The following is a 23,790-nucleotide window of genomic DNA, read 5'->3' on the forward strand; positions in this document are numbered from 1 at the left end:
GTTTTGAGTTGATATTTGCAGGGAGTTTGAAGGGATATTTGCAGGGAGTTTGAAGCATGAATTGAGGGTTATTATTTTGCAGATGGATGTCTACATGTTCCAGCACTATTTGTTGAAAAGAATACTTTTTCTCTATTGTTGCTTTTGTATCTTTGTCAAATAAACTTGCCGTGTGTGAGTTTGTGTCTAAACTCTATGTTATATTTTGTGGATTTTAAAAACTAATTTTACTCTTACTATGCAATGCAGAAATCATATTGCCTGGTGTCAGCTTACGTAAAGTGAAAATGTGTATCCACTCAAACACGTGCACATGAAATTTATAGCAGCTTTATTTATAATTGTCAAAACTTGGATGTGGTTAAAGTGTCCTTCAGTAGGTAAATGGAGAAATAAACTCTTTTTAAATGAACTAAATAAAATAAAAGGTATACAGGTTTAGCAAAAAAAAAAAAATCTCTAGAAAAAAGAACTAAACAAAACAGAGACAAGCAATCTAACAGAGGCAGAGTTTTAAAAAAATGGTTATAAAGATGCTCAATAAACTTATGGGAAAAGTAGATGAACATAGTGAGAATTTCAACAAAGAGATACAGAAACATAAAAATGAAAATACAAAATATCAAAAAGAACCAGTCAGAAGTGAAGATTACATTAACTGAAATTAAGAATAATTTACAGGAAATCAACAGGAGAATAAAAGAAGCAGAGGTTAAAGAAGCAGAAAAAAATAATAAAGACACCAAAAAGAAAAAACTTCAAAAAAATGAGAATAGTTTAGAGAGCCTCTGGGACAACTTCAAGTGTGCCAACATTTGTATAATGTGGGTACTAAATGAGAAGAGATTGAGCAAGGGATTTAAAACATTTTAAAAAATAATTATGAAAAGATGTACAAGTCCAGTAAGTGCAGTCCCAAACAAGAATTTAAAGAGGCTCACACCAAGACACACCATAATTAAAATGCCAAAGATCAAAGACAAACAGAGAATCTTAAAAGCAGCAAGAGAAAAGCAGTTAGTTACCTATAAGAGAGCTTCCATAAAACTCTCAGCTGATTTCTCACCAGAAACTTTTCAGGCCAGAAGGGACTAGCACAAAAGATTTAAAGTGATGAAAAGCAAGGACCTACAACCAAGATTACTCTTCCTAACAAAGCTATCATTTAAAATAGGATAAAGAGCTTCCCAGACAAAAAAAGCTAAAGGTTCTCATCACCACCAAAACCAGTATTATAAGAAATGTTGAAGGGTCTTCCAGAAGAATGAGGAGGATGAATAGGAAGAAGAGGAGGAGGAGGAGGGGAGGGGAAAGAGGAGGAAGGTTAAAAATATCAATAATAGGAGAAAACAAGATATCGGCATAGATAAACACCTGAACTTGCTGCCTCGCACAACAATTTCAAAACTACAAATAAAAGACAAAATGGACATCATCCAGAACCACATGAAGGCTGGCTGAGTAGAAATTCTACAACTAGAAGGGAAGAGAAAAGCACACTGAGACTCACAGGAGCTGTGGGAAGCAGAGGTATGGAGGCGTGCGCACGGAGAGGATGGACAATTGAGTACGAGGCTGGCTTTCTCAAATTGGACGGAGACAAAAGCTCCCAACAGCTCTGAACTCCAGTTCTGGGCAAGATTCTGGGGACCCAGATTCTTAGGGGGAGAAACTGGACTGTCTGGCAGTGGGCAAAACTGGAGGGCGGCTTTCTCTCAGAGGTGCTTGCAGCGATTACTGCAGGACACTGATACTCAGGGGCCTGTTAGGGCAGGGCTGACATGAAGCCATTGCTGTTTGCTCCACCCTGAGATCCCTCCCCACAAAGCCATTGCTGCTTGCTCCGCCCTGAGACTCCACCCCATCCAAGCTGAGTGCAGAGACTTTTGCATATGAATGGCCTGGTCCTTTGAATTCTAAACTTACCTAACAAACTGCAGCTGAGTCAGAAAGACCCAGAACATCCAAAAGAATGCCCCACAGCAGCTTGCATTGCTTGACAGCTGGGCCTCATCTGGGAACCTACAAAACCCAAACAAAGAACAGGAATCTGCAGATCTCTCCATAGCTCCTGCTGGGTGGCCTCAGGCAGAGGCTAAATTCACACCTCCTTGGAGATCCAAGAGCCACTGTACCTAGGGTTCAGAATAGGACCATCCAGATTATAACTCCTCAGATACATAAGGGACACACTCAGGGGGCAGACTCAGTGAACACCAAAGCCCCACTGAAGCAAGTATTGTCTCATAAGGGTGTCTCCAGCACAGAAGTTTTCCCATTGTAGACACAGCTGATCCTCATAGTCAATGGGCCTGGAGGTCAATTCCTCCCAGTGATATCAACAACAATCAAGGCTTAACTACAACAAAACTGTGCACACAGCCCACAAAGGTGTGCACCAAGAGTGTCCACCTCAGGTAACTGGAGAGGCTGAGCCACTGGGCCATATAGGATACCTAGCACACAAGCCACTCTGCCAACTCAGGGAAGGAGCCAAAATGTGGAGACAGAGAAACAGGTCACAAATGAAAGAAATGGAGAAAGCAAATGACTGGAAATAGAGTTCAAAACCACGGTTATAAGGTTTTTCAAGAATTTCCTTGAAAAAGCCAATAAATTTAGCGAGACCCTCGAGGATATGAAAAAGGACCAACTAGAAATTAAACATACACTGACTGAAATAAAAAATATTATACAGAGACCTAATAGCAGACTAGAGGACCACAAGAATCAAGTCAAAGATTTGAAATACAAAGAAGCAAAAAACACTCAACTGGAAAAGCAAAAAGAAAAAAGAATCCAAAAAGTTGAAGATAGTGTAAGAAGCCTCTGGGACAACTTCAAGCAAGCCAACATCAGAATAATGGCGATGCCAGAAAAAGAGAGAGAGCAAGATACTGAAAACCTATTTGAAGAAATAATGACTGAAAACTTCCCCACCTGGTGAAAGAAATAGACTTACAAGTCCAGGAAGCGCACAGAACCCCAAACAAAAGGAATCCAAAGAGGACCACACCAAGACACATCATAATTAAAATGCCAAGGCTAAAAAGACAAAGAGAGAATATTAAAAGCAGCAAGAGAAAAACCAGTTAGTTACCTACAAGGGAGTACCCATATGATTGTCAGCTGATTTCTGAACAGAAACTATGCAGGCCAGAAGGGAGTGGCAAGAAATATTCAAAGTGATGAATAGCAAGAACCTACAACCAAGATTACTCTACCCAGCAAAGCTATCATTCAGAATTGAAGGTCAGATAAAGAGCTTCACAGAGAAGAAAAAGCTAAAGAGTTCATCACTGCCAAGCCACTATTATATGAAATGCTGAAAGGTATTCTTTAAGAAGAGGAGGAAGAAGAAAAAGGTAAAGATAAAAATTATGAACAACAAATACATACCTATCAACAAGTGAATCTAAAAATCAAGTGAATAAAAAATCTGAGGAACAGAATAAACTGATGAATATAATAGAATCAGGGGCATAGAAAGGGAGTGGACTGAAAATTCTCAGGGGTGTGGAGGGTGCAGGAAGACACTGGACAAAAATCGTACACCTATGGATGAGGACAGTGGGGGGGAGTTAAGGGCAGAGGGTGGGGTGGGAACCAGGTGGAGGGGAGCTAGGGGGAGAAAAAAGAGGAACAATTGTAATAATCTGAACAATAAAGATTTATTAAATTAAAATAATAATAAAGTAACATCCAAAGATTCTAAAATAATAATAAAATAGAAATAAATATATATCTATAATTGCTTTATAAGCAAATTGATTAAATGTTGCAATTGGCTGAATGGATAATAATACATGATCTTTACATATGCTGTCTACAAAAGACTCACTTCAGATCAAAAGACATAAACAGACTAAAAGTAAAGGATGGAAAAATATATTTATGAAAATGGAAAGAAAAAAAAGATGGGCTAGCAACATTTATACCAGACAAAAGTACATTTTAAAATACAGGCTATAACAAGAGACAAAGAAGAACCCAGCAATTCCACTTTTGAGAATTTATTCAAAGAAACCCAATTACTGAAAGAACAGTAATGATGACTCCAAGTATAAGAGTGGGTTTGTCTCTTTTTCATGCAGTTCTATGTAGTTTGGGCTCACATATTTTGACCTTCTGTTGTTAGGGGTATACACATTTCAATTGTTGTGTCTTCTTGGAGAATTGATCACTTTATTATATAATGCACCTATTTATCTCAGATAATTTTTCTTATTCTGAAGCTTGTTTTGTCTCAAATTAATATAGCTACTTCAGCCCTAGCTGGTTTTGCTCAGTGGATAGAGCATCTTCCTGCAGACTGAAGAGTCCCAGATTCAATTCCAGTCAAGGGCACATGATTGGGTTGCAGGCTCGATCCCTAGTGGGGGGCATGCAGGAGGCAGCCAATCAATGATTATCTCTCATCATTGGTGTTTCTATCTCTCTCTCCCTTCCTCTCTGAAATCAATAAAAATATATTTTAAAATATCCTATCTAATAAAAGAGCAATATGCAAATTAACCACCACTCCGCTACACCCACAAGCCATGCCCACCAGCCAATCAGAATCGAGTATGCGAATTAATCCAACCAAGATGGCTGCAGCCACAGAGCTGGAGAGAGCAGGAGGCTAGGATTGCCCAGGTAATGTAGGAAGCCAAGCTTTCCACACACCCTGGCTGGCCTAGGCCTCCACTGAAGGCTACAAAGTTTCAATTATAGAAGATAAATGAATCCCAACAAAAAATGACTGCAGTCACAAAGCAAGAAGGAGGCTTGGCTCCGCTCAAGGCTACAAAGTTTCAATTATAGAAGATAAATAAATCCCAGATACCAGGCCTCCATTTGGGTCACCGGGGGGCATGGCAGGCCTGCAAACCACCACAGGCCCCTTGTCCAGGCCGCCCCACGCCCCAAGGGAACCCCCACCCTGATCTGGGACACCCTTCAGGGCAAACCAGCTGGCACCCACCCATGTACCAGGCCTCTATCCTATCTAATAAAACAGTAATATGCAAATTGACCATCACTCCAACACACAAGATGGCTGCCCTCATGTGGTCAAAGATGGCTGCCCTCATGTGGAAACAAGATGGCCACCACAAGATGGCCAGCAGGGGAGGGCAGTTGGGAGGAACCAGGCCTGCAAGGGAGGGCAGTTGTGGGCAATCAGGCCAACAGGGGAGGGCAGATGGAAGGAACCAGGCCTACAAGGGAGGGCAGTTGGGGGCAATCAAGCCTGCAGGGGAGGGCAGTTAGGGGTGACCAGGCCTGCAGGGGAGGGCAGTTAGGGGTGACCAGGCTGACAGGGGAGTGGTTAGGGGTGATCAGGTTGGCAGGCAGGGGAGCAGTTGGGAGCCAGCAGTCCTTGATTGTGAGAGGGGTCCTAGATTGGAGAGGGTGCAGGCTGGGCTGAGGGATACACACCCCTGTGCACGAATTTTGTGCACCGGGCCTCTAATAGATATATAATAGAGGCCTGGTGCATGAAATGTGTGGATGGGGGAGGGGTCCCCTCAGCCCAGCGTGCACCCTCTCTAGTCTGGAACCCCTCCAGGGATCAGGCCTAAACCGGCAGTCGGACATCCCTCTCACAATCCTGGACTGCTGGCTCCTAATCACTCAAGTGCCTGCTTGCCTGATTGCCACTAACTGCCCCCCCCCCCCCGCTGCAGGTCTAGTCACCCCTCACTGCCCCCCCCTGCCAGCCTAATTGCCCCCAACTGCCCTCACTGCCAGACTGGTCACCCCCAATTCAACCTCCCCGTTGACCTGGTCACCCCTAACTGCCCCCCCCCCCTGCTGGCCTGGTCATCCCTCATGGCCCCCCCCCGCCAGCCTGGTCACCCCACGCAGCCTGCTGTTCAGTCGTTTGGTCGTCCCTCACTAACCCCCCTGCCAACCAGATCGCCCCACACAGCCTGCTTGTTCAGTCGTTTGATCATCCCTCACTAAAACCCTCTGCTGACCTGGTCACCCCATGCAGCCTGCTTGTTCAGTCATTTGGTGGTCTCTCAGTAATCCCCCTGCTGGCATGGTCATAGGCAGCCATCTTGTTAGGGTGTGATGGTCGATTTGCACATTATCTCTTTATTATATAGGATACTAGAGGCCTGGTGGGTCCCTCAGCCTGGCCAGTGATCAAGGGCTATGAGGGTGCGGGGGCACAGCTGGCTGGCTGAGGGGAGGAGCCACAGATGGTTGGCCAGCTGGCCCCACCCCGATGGGGGTGGGTGAGGGGCGATTGGGGGCTGGGCCAGCCAGGGCAGGGGCCACAGGAGGTTGGGGGGTACCAATCGGGCCTGGATCAGGTCAAATGGCAGCCGCAGTGCACATGATAGCGACTGGTCAAGCTCCCGGTTGTCAAGCTCTGGCTTGAGGGAACAATTTGCATATTAGCCTTTTATTATATATAAGGAAATATATTTATCTTCAGCTTTCTTTTGATTAGTGTTAGCAGGTATATCTTACTTCATCACTTTATTTTTAACCTACTAAAATCTTTAAAGGTAAAATGGATTTTTTGTAGTTGGGCGGGGGTGGGCGGTTGTGGTAAAAAAAAAAAAACACACAACATAATATCTACCTTTCTAACAAAATTTTAAGTACACAGTACAGCAAGCAAGTCAAATTTTCAGCCCACAATGAATACTCATTAACGATTACTCATTTATTTCAGCCCTTTATATTCAGCATGTCTCTATTGAAATAAACCTACATTTCTGTGAAAATTGAAGCTTTGATTTTTTGCGGGCCCACATAAACTTAAACCTTGTTTATTTGGCCCATGTTAGCCTTTGAGTTTGACATGCTTGTAGGACAGTATTGTTAACTATAAGTATAATGTAGTTCAGCACATCTCTAGAACGTTTTCATTTTGTATGACTAAAACCTCAGACTCACTGAACATCCATTTCCTATTTCCCTTTCTCCTCAGTCCCCAGTAATCAACATTCTACTTCTGCTTTTATCTACTTTAGATACCTCATGTAAGTAGAAAAATGCAGTATTAATCCTCCTATTATTTTTTTGCCTTGTTTCACTTAAAACAGTGTCCTTAGGGTCCATCCATATTTTCACAAATGGCAGGATTTCCTTCTATCTCATAGATAAATTTTATATATACATTACTTCTTTGTCCTTTCATCAGCACACAGATATTTAGGTTATTTCCATATATGGCTAATGTTAATAATGCTGTGATGAATGTAGCAGTACAAATATCTCTTCAAGGTGCTGATTTCATTTCCTTGGGATATATATCCAGAAGTAGGTTTCCTGGATTATGTGGTAGTTCTGTTTTTAATTTTCTAAGGAACTTTCAAACTGCTTTCCAAAGTGGCTGAACCAATTTACATTCCACCAATAGTGCACAATATTTCGCTTTTTTTCCACATTCTCACCAACACTTGCTATCTCTTGTTTGTTTGTTTTTATAATGCCATTCAAACAATGTAAAGTAATTAATAATTATAGTTTCAATTTGTATTTCTTGATGATTGGTGATGTTGAACCATCTTTTTATGTACCTATTGGCCATTTAAGTCTTTTTTATATTTATTGATTTCAGAGAAAAGGGGAGAGGGAGAGATAGAAACATCAATGATGAGAGAGAATCATTGATAGGCTGCCTCCTGCACACCCCCCACTAGGGATCAAGCTCACACCCCAGGCATGTGCCTTTGACTATAATCAAACCCAGGACCCTTCAGTCCACAGGTTGATGCTCTATCCACTGAGCAAAATCAGCAAGGGCTATATGTTTTCTTTAAAAAACTGTCTAGCTCTGGCCAGTGTGGCTCAACTGTTTGGGCATCATGTCATGCATCTAAAGGTCACCAGTTTGATTCCTGGTCAGAGCTGGATCATGGGGTGGGGGGTGGGGAGGGAGGGGGAGTAAGGCCCTGGGCGGGGGAGGGAAGGGGGAGGCAGGGGCAGGTAGCCGGTCAATCAATGTTTCTCTCTGTCTTTCCCTTTCCCTTACTCTCTCTCTAAAATCAATAAAAACATTTTTTTTAGAATAGAAAACTGTTTATACAGATCCTAGACCATTTTTAATTAGGTTGTGTGGGTGTTTTGCTCTTGCATTGTATGAGTTCCTTATGTATTTTGCATATTAACCCCTTATCAGGTATCTGTTTTGCAAATATTTTCTCTAATTCCATAGGTTTCTTATTATGTTGATCATTTCTTTTCCAATGCAAAGCCCTTTTGTTTAACGTAGTTCCCCCTTATTGATTTTGCTTTTGTTGCTTGTGTTTTTGATGTCACATCCAAAATATCATTGGCAGACCCAATGTCAAGGAGCTTATTTCTTATGTTTTCTTTTAGAAGTTTTATACTTTCAGATCTGATCTTTAGGTTTTTAATCCATTTTCAGTTCTTTTTTTTTTTTTTTTTTTTTTTTTTTTTTTTTTTTTTGAGTGGTGTAAGTTCAGGGTCCACTTTCATTCTTCTGTGATTATCCAGTTTTATGAACAACATTTATTTAAGAGACCATCCATTCCCCAATAATTATCCTTGGTTCCCTTGTCAAATATTAGTTCACCGTATGTGTGAGAGTTTACTTCTTTCTGTGTGTTCTGTTCCATTGATCTATGTGTCTGTTTTTCTGCCAGTACCATATTGTCTGATTACTGTAGCTTTGTAATATAGTTTGAAATAGTTATAGATTCACAGGTGCTTGTAAAAAACACATACACAAAAAACACAACATTTTAAAGGTTGATCCCTTGTACCATTCACTCAATATTACCCAATAGTAATATCTTGCATAACTAGAGTATAATATCTAAACAAAGTGACGTTGGTAAAGTCCACATATCTTATTTAAATACTAGAGGCCCAGTGCACAAAATTCGTGCATGGTGGGCTCAGGGTGACCCTCAGCCCAGCCTGCACCATCTCTAATCTGAGACCCCTCGAGGGATGCCTGACTGCCAGGCAGTTGGACATCCCTCTCACAATTCAAAACTGCTGTCTCCCAACCGCTCACCTGCCTGCCTGCCTCATTGCCCCTAACTGCTTCTGCCTGCCAGCCTGATCACCCCTAAACACTCCCCTGCCAGCCTGATTGACACCTAACTGCCCTCCCCTGGTCCCCCCTAACTGCCCTCCCCTGCAGGCCTTGTCCCTCCCAACTGCCCGCTCTTACAGGCCTGGTTGCTCCAAACTGCCCTCCCCTGCAGGCCTGCTTGCCCCTAACTGCCCTCTCCTGCTGGACCAGTCACCCCAAACTGCCCTCCCCTGCTGTCCTGGTTCCCCCACATCCCTCCTAGCAGGCTTGGATCCCCCAACTGCCCTCCACTTCAAGCCTCGTCCCTCCAACTGCCCTCCCCTGCAGGCCTGGTCCCCCCCAACTGTCCTCCCCTACAGGCCTGATTGCCCCCAACTGCCCTCCCTTGCAGGCCTGATCCCTCCCAACTGCCCTCCCCTGTTGGCCATCTTGTGTCCACATAGGGGCGGCCATCTTTGACCACATGGGGCAGCCATCTTGTGTGTTGGAGTGAGAGTCAATTTGCATATTACCCTTTTATTAGACAGGATCAATAATTTTAAATGCATTTATTGTGTGTGTGTGTAATTCTATGCAATATTACCATATGTGTAGATTTATGTAAGCACCACTGCAATCAATTTAGAGAAGTGTTCCACTGATACCGAATTTTTGGACTGGAACCCGGATTCTTTGTCCACAGGAATCGAAGAATGAATCCAAGGACTGAAAGTGGTATAGCAAAAGTGGAGATTTATTGAAGAACAAGTACAGACTCCCACATGGGGAGAGGGAAGAGTCCCACAGAATGGACTCCCAAGTAGGAAGGGGGAAAGGGTCCCACTGAGTTCCTCTTCCCAATGGCTTAGAAAGGCTGCAGATCCTGGTACCCCATATCCCCTCTGATTGGTCACTATTCCCTTAGACTGGTTACTATAGTAACTCCTGGGCTCAAAGGTTGAACCTCACATGGCAAATATGAATTTCTCCCCCCTCCTTCCTTATTGTTCCCCCCCTTTTGGGATTTCTTCTCCTCCCTCTGAATGAAGGGATTCCTTCTCTTTATTTTGTAAATATAGACTGTTCCCAGCTTCCTCATTCTATGGAAATGTACCTGTTGCAGATTTCCAGCTTCCTCATTCTATGGAAATATACCTTCTGCTGCTCTAAAACAGCCCTGTGCTTTCCTCCATGGTCCCCTTAATTTCCAAAATTTCTAAAATATCCTAAACCTGTCCTAGCTTACCCCTAAAATTCCTGTTTCACTATTACCACAAAGTTCTCTCATGCTACTTCACTCACCTCTCTCCCTTTCCACCCCCTCTTTATCTCTCCCCCACCTTCTTTTTCCCCCTTTTTCCCTACCTTCCACTCTCTCTAAAAATCAACAGGAAAAATATCCTTGGGTAAGAATTTTAAAAAAATAATAATTTTAAGTGCTTTGTCCTTAAAATAAGGATTGTTATTTTTAAATTAGTAAGAAAAAGCAACTAAGAGGACTAAGAAAGTTGTAGAAAGCAAACCATGGCCATTTTCTCTCTCTCTCTCTCTCTCTCTCTCTCTCTCTCTCTCTCTCTCGCTCTCTCTCTCTCTCGTTGACAGTTGAATACTCACATCCTATAACATTCTTGGTGAACTTGCTTCAGAAACACAATCTTCGAGCTATTTCCTAGTGTTTCAGTTTACCACTAATATTTCCACCCACCACTTCCATAGATCACACCATAAATAGCTAGCTATAGATGCTGAAAATTCTGGTCCTCTTCCAAAGTTATTCCTGATTTGGGAAAAACATGTGAACAGCCTGCTCTTTGATTTGCTTGGTCTTGATCCCATATATGATGGGATTCAGCATAGGTGGAACCAGAATGCAGACATTAGCAAACAAAATGTGGATATGAGGAGGAATGTGGTGTCCAAACCGCTGAGTAAGAGTAGTGAAGATGGCAGGCCCATAAAAGAGGATGATGATGCAGACATGGGAACCACATGTACTGAGAGCTTTCTGACGAGCATCTTGGGAAGACATGTGGAAGACAGCATGGAGAATCAGCACATAGGAAACAAAAATTAACAGCATATCTAAAACCACTGTCATTATTATTACAAAAAGTCCATACCAGATGTTCACTCGGATATCATTACAAGCATATTTGGCCAAGCCGATGTGTTCACAAAAGGTATGCGGAATAATATTATTTTGGCAGAAAGTCAACCTTTTCAAAAGAAATATTATGGGGAAAATTGTACAATAACTTCTCAAAAAGATGGTAACACCAATTTTCCCAATCAGTGTATATGTAAGAATAGCTGTGTATCTCAGTGGGTAGCATATGGCAATGTAGCGGTCAAATGCCATCACCAGCAGGATCCCTGACTCAGAGATGAAAGTGCAGTGGATGATGAAGAACTGAGCGATGCAGCGATCCAGGGAGATCTCCCCAGCATGGAACCAGAAGATGGCCAAGGCCTGAGGTACTGTGCACGTGGAGAGGACAATGTCTGCTGTGGCCAGCATGCAGAGGAAGAGGTACATGGGTTCATGGAGGCTGCTCTTTGTGAGGATAACAATGATGAGCAGACTATTCCCAAGCAGGGCAATGATATAGGAAATGAAGAAGGGGATGGAAATCCACATGTGCTGGTTCTCTAGGCCAGGGATGCCCAGCAAGCGGAAGACTGTGTGGCTAACACCAGTGTGGTTTAAGGTAGTCACATGTGGGGAGACCACCACAGACATCACTTCTTATTCACAGACACAGGAAAACATACTACTCCTTGCAATATTCTTTATGAAGGCACCAAGAACTTTTGACACATTCCTTCTTCTTTGAACATGCAAATCAAAAGAAACATAAAAGGTAATAGAATATAGTCTCTGCCTTAATGAATGATTAAAAGGTATACATATTCCCAGCTAATCAAAGAAAACATTTTGTTGAATGTATTTCTCCTACAAACAGAGGATTATGAAAAGACAAAAGGGAGTTGTTCTATGTATCTGGAAAGGCTGTAACAAGTGTTTCTTGAACGTGAAGAACTTGAACTTACCTTTGTGGTGGGTACTTTATCATAAAGAAAAGAAAGAAAAACAACAAAAGAAAACATGGGTATTCAAATCAAAGTATATAGCATCTTCATTGAACAGTGTTCAGCTCAGGGTGGCTGTGCATAGGGAATACTGAAAAAAGCTGGGAGATGTTTATTCAGGCAACTTTGGTATAATTGTCGGAAATGAGATTTGAAATCTCTCTGATTTCAACATATACAATCTGCTCGCTTGTGAAGTGAGTCAAGGGAACTTTAAGAGGTAGCATGAACAGGGTCTGTGTGCCTGAGGTGAGGCACTGCTCATGCTCACACCTGAAGGAACTAAGTTTATAAATGACTAAAATTTGAAAGTAAGGCATTGTTGCTGGGAGGCATTGTGCATGATATTTTAAAGCTTTTTCTTCAGGTGGAAATTCTATCATTTAATTCTTATGTGCATTCATTCATTCGTGAACTCTGTCATTTAGGAAGCAGTAACTGTTTTTCAGGTACCATATTACAAACTGGAGATATAGGAGGAGAAAAGGGAATTTGACCGAGTCCTAAGAACTTATGGTTTGACATAAACAGATAGGTTGAAGAGCTAACATCAACAAATCAACAAACAACAAGTGCTGGCAAGGATGTGGAGAAAAGGGGACCCTTGTACACTGCTGGTGGGAATGCAGACTGGTGCAGCCACTGTGGGAAACAATATGGAGTTTCCTCAAAAAATTAAAAATGGAACTGCCACTTGACCCAGTGATCCCACTTCTAGGAATATATCCTAAGAAAACCTGAAACACCAATCAGAAAGAATATATGCACCATATGTACCCCTATGTTCATTGCAGCACAATTTACAATAGCTAAGATCTGGAAACAACCCAAGTGCATCAGTAGATGAATGGATAAAAAAGCTGTGGTACATTTATACTGTAAAATACTATGCAGCTGTAAAACAGAAGGATCTCTTACCCTTTGAGTCAGCATGGAAGGACCTGGAGAGTGTTATGCTAAGCAAAATAAGCTAGTCAGAGAAAGATAAGTATCACATGATCTCACGCATATGTGGGTCTAATGAACAAAATAAACTGATGAGCAAAATAGATCCAGAAACATAGAAGCATGGAACAGACTGACAAATCTCAGAGGGAGTAGAAGGGTGGGGAGAGATTAACTGGGGAATTTATATGCATATGTACATAGCCCATGGACACAGACAATAGTGTGATGAAGGCCTGGAAGGGATGGGTGTGGGGTGCTGGGAGTCAATGGGAAAAAGGGGGGACATCTGTAATACTTTCAACAAGAAAGATAATTTTAAAAATATATATTTTATTGATTTTTTACAGAGAGAAAGAGAGAGGGATAGAGAGTTAGAAACATCAATGAAAGAGAAACTTCGATCAGCTGCCTCTTGCACACCCCCTACTGGGGATGTGCCCGCAACCAAGGTACATGCCCTTGACCAGAATCGAACCTGGGACCCTTGAGTCCGCAGGCCGACGCTCTATCCACTGAGCCAAACCGGTTTCGGCAAAAGGTAATTTTTTAAAGTTGTCTCCAGTGAAGGCAGCTGACCTCCTGCATGGAAAAAGAAAAAGAAAAAAAAAAGTGGGATGGTATCAGAGGGATGTGAGAGCTGGTGTGGCTGGTGTGTGTCCCCACAGACCTGACTGGGAATGTAAATGGGGAAAATGGCAAGAAAGAAGAGACCACAGAAGACACAAAGCAACAAATGCAGAGCTGGAAAGGAGGGAAGATTATGGAAGCTAGTGATGGCCATGTGTTTGAGGAAAGGGAGCAGCAGAGGAAATTGTGTTCATTGGAGCCAGAGAGAGAAACCAGGGAGCTCAAAGGTCGAAGATATGCCTGTTCGATTGGTCTCCTGTCCAAGGTAGAGTGACTTTGGTCTGACACAAGTTTATCTACATGTTCCACTCAATGCTCTTCCCCCATTATTCCCCTTTCACAACAGCCCAAGGTGTCCTGGCTCACTTCCCAAGTCCTGCTTTGGGAAGGCCAACACAGATCCTTGTCATTCTCGGGGCTCTTCTCATATTTGCCAAGAGGGGTCTGCAGTCTAAGTCAATATCTTTTCTGTTTTCTCATGTCATCTCATTATTAGAACACTTGTCATATATTGGACTAGAAGCCCTGTGCACGAATTCATGCACAGGTGGGGTCCCAATTGGAGGTGAAGCCGGCCAGAGGAAGGGGCAGTGGGCAGTTGGTCAGCTGGCCCCACCCCGAACAGGTGGGGGAGGCAATCAGGGTGGGGCTTAGTGGGGGTGGGGGAGGTTATGGGAAGTTGGGGAGGCCAATGGGGGCCCTGATCTGGCCGGTTGACAGCCGCAAGGTCGGGTCGAACTCCCACTCGGTTGAACTCCTGCCCGAGGGGACAATTTGCATATTAGCCTTTTATTATATAGGATTACTTCTCTTTATTTGCCAACCTTCATTAACCTCAGCTACCCATATACTAGTACTCTCAAACTCCCTTCCCACATCTTACCCTCCACTTCTTCTGTAACCAACCAGAAAGATGCTTCTCATCTTTATAATTCTGCATCCATATATATCAATAACATCAAAGAGTCCTGACCCCTCTGGCCTGTATGGCCTGACCAGCTCAGTCCTGACCCTGATCCTGAAACCACTCCACCCATAGATGTCTATTTCACTTACCAGCTTTTACTGAGTCTTCAGGAACAGACGTGAGATTGGAGATGAAATTCAGTTTGTTGGGGCCCAGGCAGTTGAGCTATTTATTCTCTTTCATGAGAGCCTTTGAAGGAAGCACTTACATCAGGACCCCAGGGACACAGCTGTCTCCAACAGCCTCACCCTCTTCCTAAATGGCCTTATTCCCAGGTCTATTTCCCCCTCCCTAGAGCTTCTCCTGTTTTATCTCCTGCTCCTACTCACATGTCCTGAAACCCATCCCACACCAAGTGTTCACATTTATGATGTTTTACTCCAAGAAAATCTCTCCCGTCTAAAACAGCTTTTCTGCAAGCCTGTTTTAATACCTATATTGAATTAAATTAATATTAAAGTTATTTCCAATCTCTAATATTAATCCATGCAATTAAAATGTAAAAATAATTTTCAATTTTTCATATTTCATGTAAAGGATGATGTTGCAGGTATATTCATCCCTGGAGTGGACATAAGATTCATATTCATAAATAATGAGCGTGTTTTTTGTTTTTGGTGTGGTTTTTGTTAATCTTCACCTGAGGATATTTTTTCCCATTGCTTTCAGAGAGAGTGGAAGGGAGAGAGGGAAAGAAAAAAATGGATGTGAGAGAGACACATCTACTGGCTGCCTCCCTCACGCTCCCCACCAGTGGGCAGGAAACAAAACCACAACCCAGGTACATGCACTTGACTGCGAATCGAACCCTCAACCCTTCCATGCACAGGCCAACATTCAAATCACTGAGCAACACCAGCCAGGGCAATAAGGAGTTTTAATTATTTCCTAAGGGTACATAAATGTTTGGGCACAATATAAAGAAGAAATCACTCTTGACATTTGTGACGTATTTTCATTTCCTTTGCCTGCCTAATGTATCATTCTGTTTAGTATTTGGCCACCAAAACTCTACATTTATGGTTGCTGGGGGAAAAAAATGTGTTTTCTTTATACTCTTTTGTAAGTATTTAATCTAGATTATACTTATCCTGAATGTATGGTGTGAAATTTTTTTCAACTTGGAAATAACTTTATATTCTGATTATAAAGGTAATCTTGTACCTTATTGTTTAAAAATCAGATAATAAAGACAGGAAGAACAAAGTAATCCCACCTTTAGGGGGGAAAAAAGTGTGTTTCTTAATATAAATACATACAGAAAATTTTTATCAGCTAGTCTTCTATACTTTATGATCTTCTAAAAACCTTACTAAGTTTTATTAGTTAAATAATTTTATAAAATTAACACTTTATTATTCATGCATGTCTTTGTAGATAGAATTAGCACATTTGTGCACCTCACACTCAATGTTTAAGGAATCCAATGAGTATCTATTAAGACAGCAGCATGTACAGAACTCAGAAGTAATCAGACTTGTGAGAAGCTATTGTTCTGACAGTCTCAAGACACAATTCCACTTTGTATAATAATTTACTTTCAAATAGGTGATATTTGCTAAATTTTATATTTCCTAGAAATTCTAAGATCAATTTATAATATTCCAAAATGTCCAATAAATGCTCAAAAATGCATTGCACTTTCTTGTAAAGTTAGATACACCTCTCTGTTCTCAAATTAACAGCATAACTGTCATGTGACCAGTAGACTCTTGTTAGAAAATTCTTACATCCCAGTTTTTGGGATTTGTCTCCTCTCACTAGTTCACATTATGGTAACTCTGCATTTCAACTTTTTATTCCATGAATTTGACAATTGTTACTGTTCACTTGCTTCAAATTGGGGGCACTGGGCGTGTGTCAGCAGAGGGGATTATTAAACTATATAACAGCAATTTTCAACTGGTGTGCCGCAAGAATTTTTAAAACAGGCAATACCTAACTATTTAGTCCAGGGCACTGATCTCTTTTCCCTTAGATTGCCAAATTAAAAAATGACAACAGCCAACACAATAGCTGTCGGTGTGAATAAATCAAAATGATACCTATTTTTTGTCAGATCGGCAAAATATATATATATATATATATATTTTTTTTTTTTTGGTGTGCTGCAGAATTTTAGTAATTACTTTATGTGTACCATGAGAAGAAAAAGTTCAAAATCACTACTTTATAACATGGTGTTAGAACAAATTGCCCCATCAGAGTATTTCAATTGAAAAAGAAGCACTAATAAAAATTGAGTTCTATTATTCAATTTCCTACAAAATTAATTGAAAGGAAATATGGGCAAATATCTCTTAGCCTGATTTTAGTTCTTTTGGGTATATACCCAGAAGTGGGAAGAGCTGGACACTTATGGTAGTATTATTGTGAATTTTATGAGGATTATTGCTCTCATCAAACATATAAATTGAAAATCAATGTAAAATTATTTTTTATAAATTTACTTTGTAGAACAGCTTTAAAGAAAAACTGCGTAGTACACAGCTACCACCAACGCAGTTAACATGTTACCTTAGTATAATACATTTGCTACAATTAATAAACTAGTACTAATACGTTATATTAACTATCATCCATATCATATTCAGACTTCCTGAAATTTTACCTGATGTCCACTTGCTATTCCAGGATCCCTTCAAGATATCACATTCTATTTAGTAGTCACTTCTCTTGGGGATGCTTGGCTATAACCATTCCTCAGATTTTCCTTGTTTTTGAGGATCTGACGGTTTTAATCAGTATAAGATGTCCCTCAATTGAGATTTGTCTAGTGTTCTTTTCATTATTGTATTGAAGTTAAGAGATTTGGGGAGGAGAATACAGAAGTAAATTGGGGCTTTTATTCTTTTAATATATTTTTATTGATTTAAGAAAGGAAAGAAGAGGGAGAGAGAGAAAGAAATATCAATGATGAGAGAGAATCACTGATTGGTTGCCTCCTGCACACCCACACTGGGGATCAAACATGCAACCAAAGTTTGTGCCCTGACCAGAAATCAAACTGTGACCTCTTGGTTCATAGGTCAATACTCAACCACTAAACCACACCAGTCAGAAATAAATGGTGATTTTCAAAAAATCTTTTCTTTTTTTTTAAATCTTTATTGTTCAGATTATTACAGTTGTCCCTCATTTTTTCCCCCATAGCTCCCCTCCACCTGGTTCCCACCAGACCCCACACCCTTACTTCCCCCCCACTGTCCTCATCCATAGGTGTATGATTTTTGTCCAGTCTCTTTCCACACACCCCTACACCCCTTTCCCCCCCCCCAAGAATTTCAGTCCACTCCCTTTCTATACCCCTGATCCTATTATATTCACCAGATTATTCTGTTCATCAGATTTTTTATTCATTTGATTTTTAGATTCACTTGTTGATAAATATGTATTTGTTGTTCATAATTTTTATCTTTACCCTTTTCTTATTTTTCCTTTCAGCATTTCATATAATACTGGTTTGGTGGTGATGAATTCCTTTAGCTTTTTCTTATCTGTGAAGCTCTTTATCTGACCTTCAATTCTGAATGATAGCTTTGCTGGGTAGAGTAATCTTGGTTGTAGGTTCTTGCTATTCATCACTTTGAATATTTCTTGCCACTCCCATCTGGCCTACATAGTTTCTGTTGAGAAATCAGCTGACAATCATATGGGTACTCCCTTGTAGGTAACTAACTGTTTTTCTCTTGCTGCTCTTAAGATTCTCTCTTTGTCTTTTGCTCTTGGCATTTTAATTATGGTGTCTTGGTGTGGTCATCTTTGGATTACTTTTGTTTAGGGTTCTCTGAGCTTCCTGGACTTGTAAGTCTATTTCTTTCACCAGGTGGGGAAAGTTTTCTATCATTATATTCTTCAAGTAGGTTTTCAGTATCTTGCTCTCTCTCTTTGTCTGGCACCCCCATAATTCGGATGTTGGCTTGCTTGAAGTTGTCCCAAAGGCTCCTTACACTATCTTCATATTTTTTTATTCTTTTTTCTTTTTCCTTTTCAGGTTGGGTGTATTTTGCTTCTTTGTATTTCAAAACTTTGACTTGATTCTTCCGATCCTCGTCTCCTGTTGGATCTCTGTATATTATTTTTTATTTTATTCAGTGTATGCTTAATTTCTAGTTGGTCCTTTTTCATATCCTCAAGGGTCTCACAAAATTTATTGGCCTTTTCTAAAAAATTATTAAAAACCTTATAACCGTGGTTTTGAACTCTATATCCAGTCATTTGCTTTCTCCATTTCTTTCATTTGTGACCTGTTTCTCTGTCTCCACATTTTGGCTCCTTCCCTGAGTTGATAAAGTGGCTTTGTGTGCTAGGTGTCCTATAGGGCCCAGTGGCTCAGCCTCCCCAGTTACCTGAGGTGGACACTCTTGGTGCACTCCTTTGTGGGCTGTGTGCACCGTTTTGTTGTAGTTAAGCCTTGATTGTTGTTGGTATCACTATGAGGAATTGACCTCCAGGCCAATTGGCTGTGAGGATCAGCTGTGTCTACAATGGGAGAATTTCTGTGCTGGAAACACTTTTATGAGGCAAGACTTGCTTCAGTGGGGCTTTGGTGCTCACAGAGTTGGCCCCCTGAGTGTGTCCCTTATGTATCTGAGGAGTTGTAATCTAGATGGTCCCAATCTGACCACTGGGTACACTGGCTCTTGGATCTCCAAGGAGGTGTGAATTTAGCCTCTGCCTGAGGCCACCCAGCAGGAGCTATGGAGAGATCTGCAGATTCCTGTTCTTTGTTTGGGTTTTGGAGGTGCCCAGATGAGGCCCAGCTGTGAAGCAATGCAAGCTGCTATGGGACCTTGGGCCTTCTTTTGGATGTTCTGTGTCCCACTGACTCAGCTACAGTTTGTTAGGTAAGTTTAGTTTTCAAAGGACCAGGCCATTCATATGCAAAATCCTCTGCACACAGCTTGGATGGGGCGGAGTCTCAGGGCGGAGCAAACAGCAATGGCTTCCTGTCAGCCCTGCTCTAAGAGGCCCCCAGTTCTCAGTGTCCCACAGTAATCGCTGCAAGCACCTCTGAGAGAAAGCCGCCCTTGAGTTCCACCCACTGCCAGACAATCCAGTTTCTCCTACTATGAGTCTGGGTCCCCAGAATTTCGCCTGGAACTGGAGTTCAGAGCAGTTGGGAGCTTGTGTCTCCCTGCGGGTTGAAAAAGACAGCTGTGTACTCATTTGCCAGCCTTCTTCACGTGCACGCCTCCGTACCTCTGCCTTTCCTTCTGCACCTCCTCTGAGTCTCAGTGTGCTTTTCTCTTCCCTTCTAGTTGTAGAATTTCCACTTAGCCAGTCTTTCTGTGGTTCTAGATGATGTCCGTTTTGTCTTTTAGTTGTAGTTTTGAACTGGTTGTGCGCGGCAGCAAGTTCAGGTGTTTAGTTATGCCGCTATCTTGGTTTCTCCCCCCAAAAATCTTTTCATTATATTAGTTTCACATATACAACATAATGGTCCCATATTTATATATTTTTAAATGATAACCACATTAAGTCTAGCAAGCTTTTGACATTATTCATAGATATAAAAATTTTATTTCTTGTAATGAAGAATTTTAAAGTCTACCCTCTTAACAACTTTCAAATATGCAATGAAGTATTATTAACTATGCTGTAATTATATCACATGACATTTATTTTATAACTAATGCCTGGTGTTCGAAATTTGTGCATTGGGATGGGGAGGAGGGTCCCTCTGCCCAGCCTGTGCCCTCTCACAATCCAGGACCCCTCGCTCCTTACTGCCTGTCTGCTTGCTGCTCCCTACCACTTGGCTCACTGCTCCTTAGTACTGCCACAGAGGTTCCCGCTACCTCTGCTACACTTGCCAGCTGTGAGCGCCATTTCTGGCTGAGCGGCACTCCCCCTGTGGAGCGCACTGACCACCAGGGGGCAGCTCCTACATTGAACATCTGCCCCTTGGTGGTCAGTTCATAGGGACAAGTCATTCCACAGTTCAGTCGATTTGCATATTAGGGTTTTATTATATAGGATAGGATAGTGAATGTGAACTGCAAATGAAAAATAAAATTTAAAAAGAAATAAATAAAATTTTATATCTGAAAAAAATTTTTTTAATATATTTTATTGATTTTTTACAGAGAGGAAGAGAGAGGGATAGAGAGTTAGAAACATCGATGAGAGAGAATCATCGATCAGCTGCCTCCTGCACACCCCCCACCGGGGATGTGCCCGCAATCAAGGTACATGCCCTTGACCGGAATCAAACCTGGGACCTTTCAGTCTGCAGGCCGATGCTCTATCCACTGAGCCAAACTGGTCCTGGTAATATATCTGAAAATTTTAAATTATCACCTGAGGATGGTTTTAAAATTGATTTTTAGAGAGAGAAACATCCAGGTGACAGAGAAATATCAGTAGGCTACCTCCGCACCTGCTGACCCAGCGGGATCTAACCTAAACCTAAGTATGTGCCCTAACCTAGAATCCAACAGGAAATCCTTTGGTGTACAGGTTGAGAATCCAACCAATTGATCCACCTGGCCAGGGAAGATCTGAAAAATTTTTTAAATGTACCATCAGGCCCTGGTCAGTGTGGATCAGTAGTTAGAGTGTCCTCCATGCACCAAAGGGTCATGGGCTCGATTCCAGGTGAGTGCACATACTCAGGTTGTGGGTTCCATCCCTGTCAGATTGCTTTGGCAACTGATCTTTCTCTTTCCCTCTCCCTTCCTCTCTCTTTAGAATCAATGAAAAGAACACAACCTTAGAGGAGGATTTAAAAAGAAAAAAAAATGCTGGTTTGGTTCAGTGGATATTGTTTCTGTAGGTGGACTGAAGGGTACCGGGCACAGATCTCAGTCATCATCAAGGCTCTTCTCATATTTTCCAAGATATGTCTTCAGACTTCTGTGGGTTTTTTCAGACATAGTCAAATTATCCGGGACCTGTTATTTTTTGGATGGTTTTGCTTTACTTACATATTTTCAATAACATCAGGAAACTCCTATCCCACACTTCAACCTACACTTCTACTATAACCAACCAGATTTGTGTGTTTGGTCTTTTCTAATTAGCACCCACATATATCAATATCTTCAGAGTCCTGTATCTCTGGCCTGTCTGGGACATAATATCAGCCCAGCCCTTACTTGATCATAGAAGCACCCCAATCACAGATGCCTAATTCACTCACCAGCCTTAGATTAAGGTTCAGAAACAGACATTAAATTGGAGATGAATTCAGCTTGTTGCATTCCAGGAGTTGGTTTGTTCATCCTCTGTCATAAAAGCCCTTGAGGGAAGCACTTACACCAGGGCTCCAGAGACAGAGCTGTCTCCACCAGCCTCATCATTGTCCCTAATGGACATGTTTGTTAATACCATTTCCCAATGCCTTTACCTCTTCAAGTCCATTTCTCTCTTGCTTCTCTCCAGAGGAGCCTATAAAAAACATCATGTAGCACCTAAGGTAGCCTTGCTACAGGCCTATTTTATTACAATCCTATATAATGAAGAGGTAATATGCAAATTGACCATCACTCCAACACACAAGATGGCCATCACAAGATGCCTGTCAGGGGAGGGCAGTAGTGGGCAATCAGGCCAGCAGGAAGGGCAGTTGGGAGAGACCAGGCCTGAAAGGGAGGGCAGTTGGAGGGGATCAGGCCTGGCAAGGGAGGGAAGTTAGGAGTGCCCAGGCTGGCTGGGGAGGGCAGTTGGGGGCAACCAGGCCTGAAGGGGAGGATAGTTGGGGGTGACCAGGCCTGTAGGGGAGGGAAGGTGGGGGCCACTAGGCCTGCAGGGGAGGGCAGTTGGGGACAACCAGGCTGGTAAGGAAGGGAAGTTAGGGGTGACCAGGCTAGCAGGGAGGGCAGCTTGGGGCAACCAGGCCTGCAGGGGAGGACAATTAGGGGCAATCAGGCTGGCAGGGGAGGGCAGTTAGGGGTGACCAGGCCAGCAGTGGAGGGCACTTAGGGGCACTCGGGCCGGTAGGGGAGCAGTTAGGTGTCAATCAGGCTGGCAGGGGAATGGTTAGGGGGTGATCAGGCTGGCAGGCCAAAAGGGTTAGGGCAATCAGGCAGGCAGGTGAGCAGATGGGAGCCAGCAGTTCTGGATTGTGAGAGAGATGTCCGACTGCCCGTTTAGGCCCAATCCCTCGAGGGGTCCCTGATTGAAGACAGTGCAGGCTGTGCTGAGGGACACACACACTCCTTGTGCATGAATTTCATGCACTGGGCCACTAGTGGGAATATAAGTGCTTATAATTAATATGGACTCATAGTTTTTAAAGGTTTATACTTCATGAAAAGAATTACATAAAAACCTCACATAGTTTTAAATCCCAGAGTCATTAATAATGTTCAACTCTGATGTCTAAGGATAGAGAATTGTACAAACTTAACAATTAGTAGGAGACATGTGAGTCTTGATTACCTCAGCCATATTTCTATTTCATTTGCCTGGTCCCACTTTTTTCCATTACACTTTATAATAAATTATCTAAATACTAGAGGCCCAGTGCATGGATTTGTGCACATTGAAAGGAACTTAATTAGAAGAAATATTTTAATATCACTATTTGCCCTTTCTCTATAATACAAGTGTCAACCAAATTTATGATCGAACATGAAAGCTAAAAACACACGTGTGCAATTGGCACCAGCGAGAGCTTTATTTATATAGATAAACTTGCTTAATTAGGCCTGCTTTCTGATTTAGCTAAAGTTTTTCAAACCCAGTGAAGCACCCTAAGTTCTCTTTCAGGTAACTGTCAGCAACACAGCAGTAAATATCAACACAAAGTAGATTATTATTATAGATCACACAGGGAGAACAAAGGGTGAAATATTTAACTGTAGCAGTATTTGACTATATTTGGTGCAGTAAGAAAACCTGAAGTCATTTTCAAGTTCCACCATTTCTTCTTTTAAGTCGGTTCAAGTTTCTAAACTTTCTAAATCTCCGTTTCCCTGCTAATGAAAAGAAAATAAGATTCTACCAAAGCTCCTGTCTACCTACTCCAGAACTTCTGTGAGGATCAAATGAGATATGGCACATGGAAACGCGTCACAGATATTAGGTTAAACTGTAAAATGTCTGCACCTGGCTATAAAGTAAGTCGTGTTCCTGGGCTGAATAAACTCCAAGGAGGCAAGTCACTAGGGAAATGAAGCCGGGCATTACTAAGTGACTCCATTACTGGCACCCACAGTGACTG

At 42.0% G+C, this 23,790-nt stretch overlaps 1 protein-coding gene across 1 annotated transcript; it reads right to left on the reverse strand.

Annotated features, from left to right (window-relative positions):
- Nucleotides 1-10,760: 10,760 nt before the first annotated feature.
- Nucleotides 10,761-11,729, reverse strand: LOC307110132 (olfactory receptor 52B4-like; the record flags this gene model as incomplete). Its single annotated transcript, XM_079789172.1, has 1 exon — nt 10,761-11,729. One exon carries the CDS (start codon nt 11,727-11,729, stop codon nt 10,761-10,763), a length of 969 nt encoding a protein of 322 aa, XP_079645298.1.
- Nucleotides 11,730-23,790: the final 12,061 nt, after the last annotated feature.

Source organism: Cnephaeus nilssonii, assembly GCF_951640355.1.
Source record: "Cnephaeus nilssonii genome assembly, chromosome: 13".
NCBI lineage: Eukaryota > Metazoa > Chordata > Mammalia > Chiroptera > Vespertilionidae > Cnephaeus > Cnephaeus nilssonii.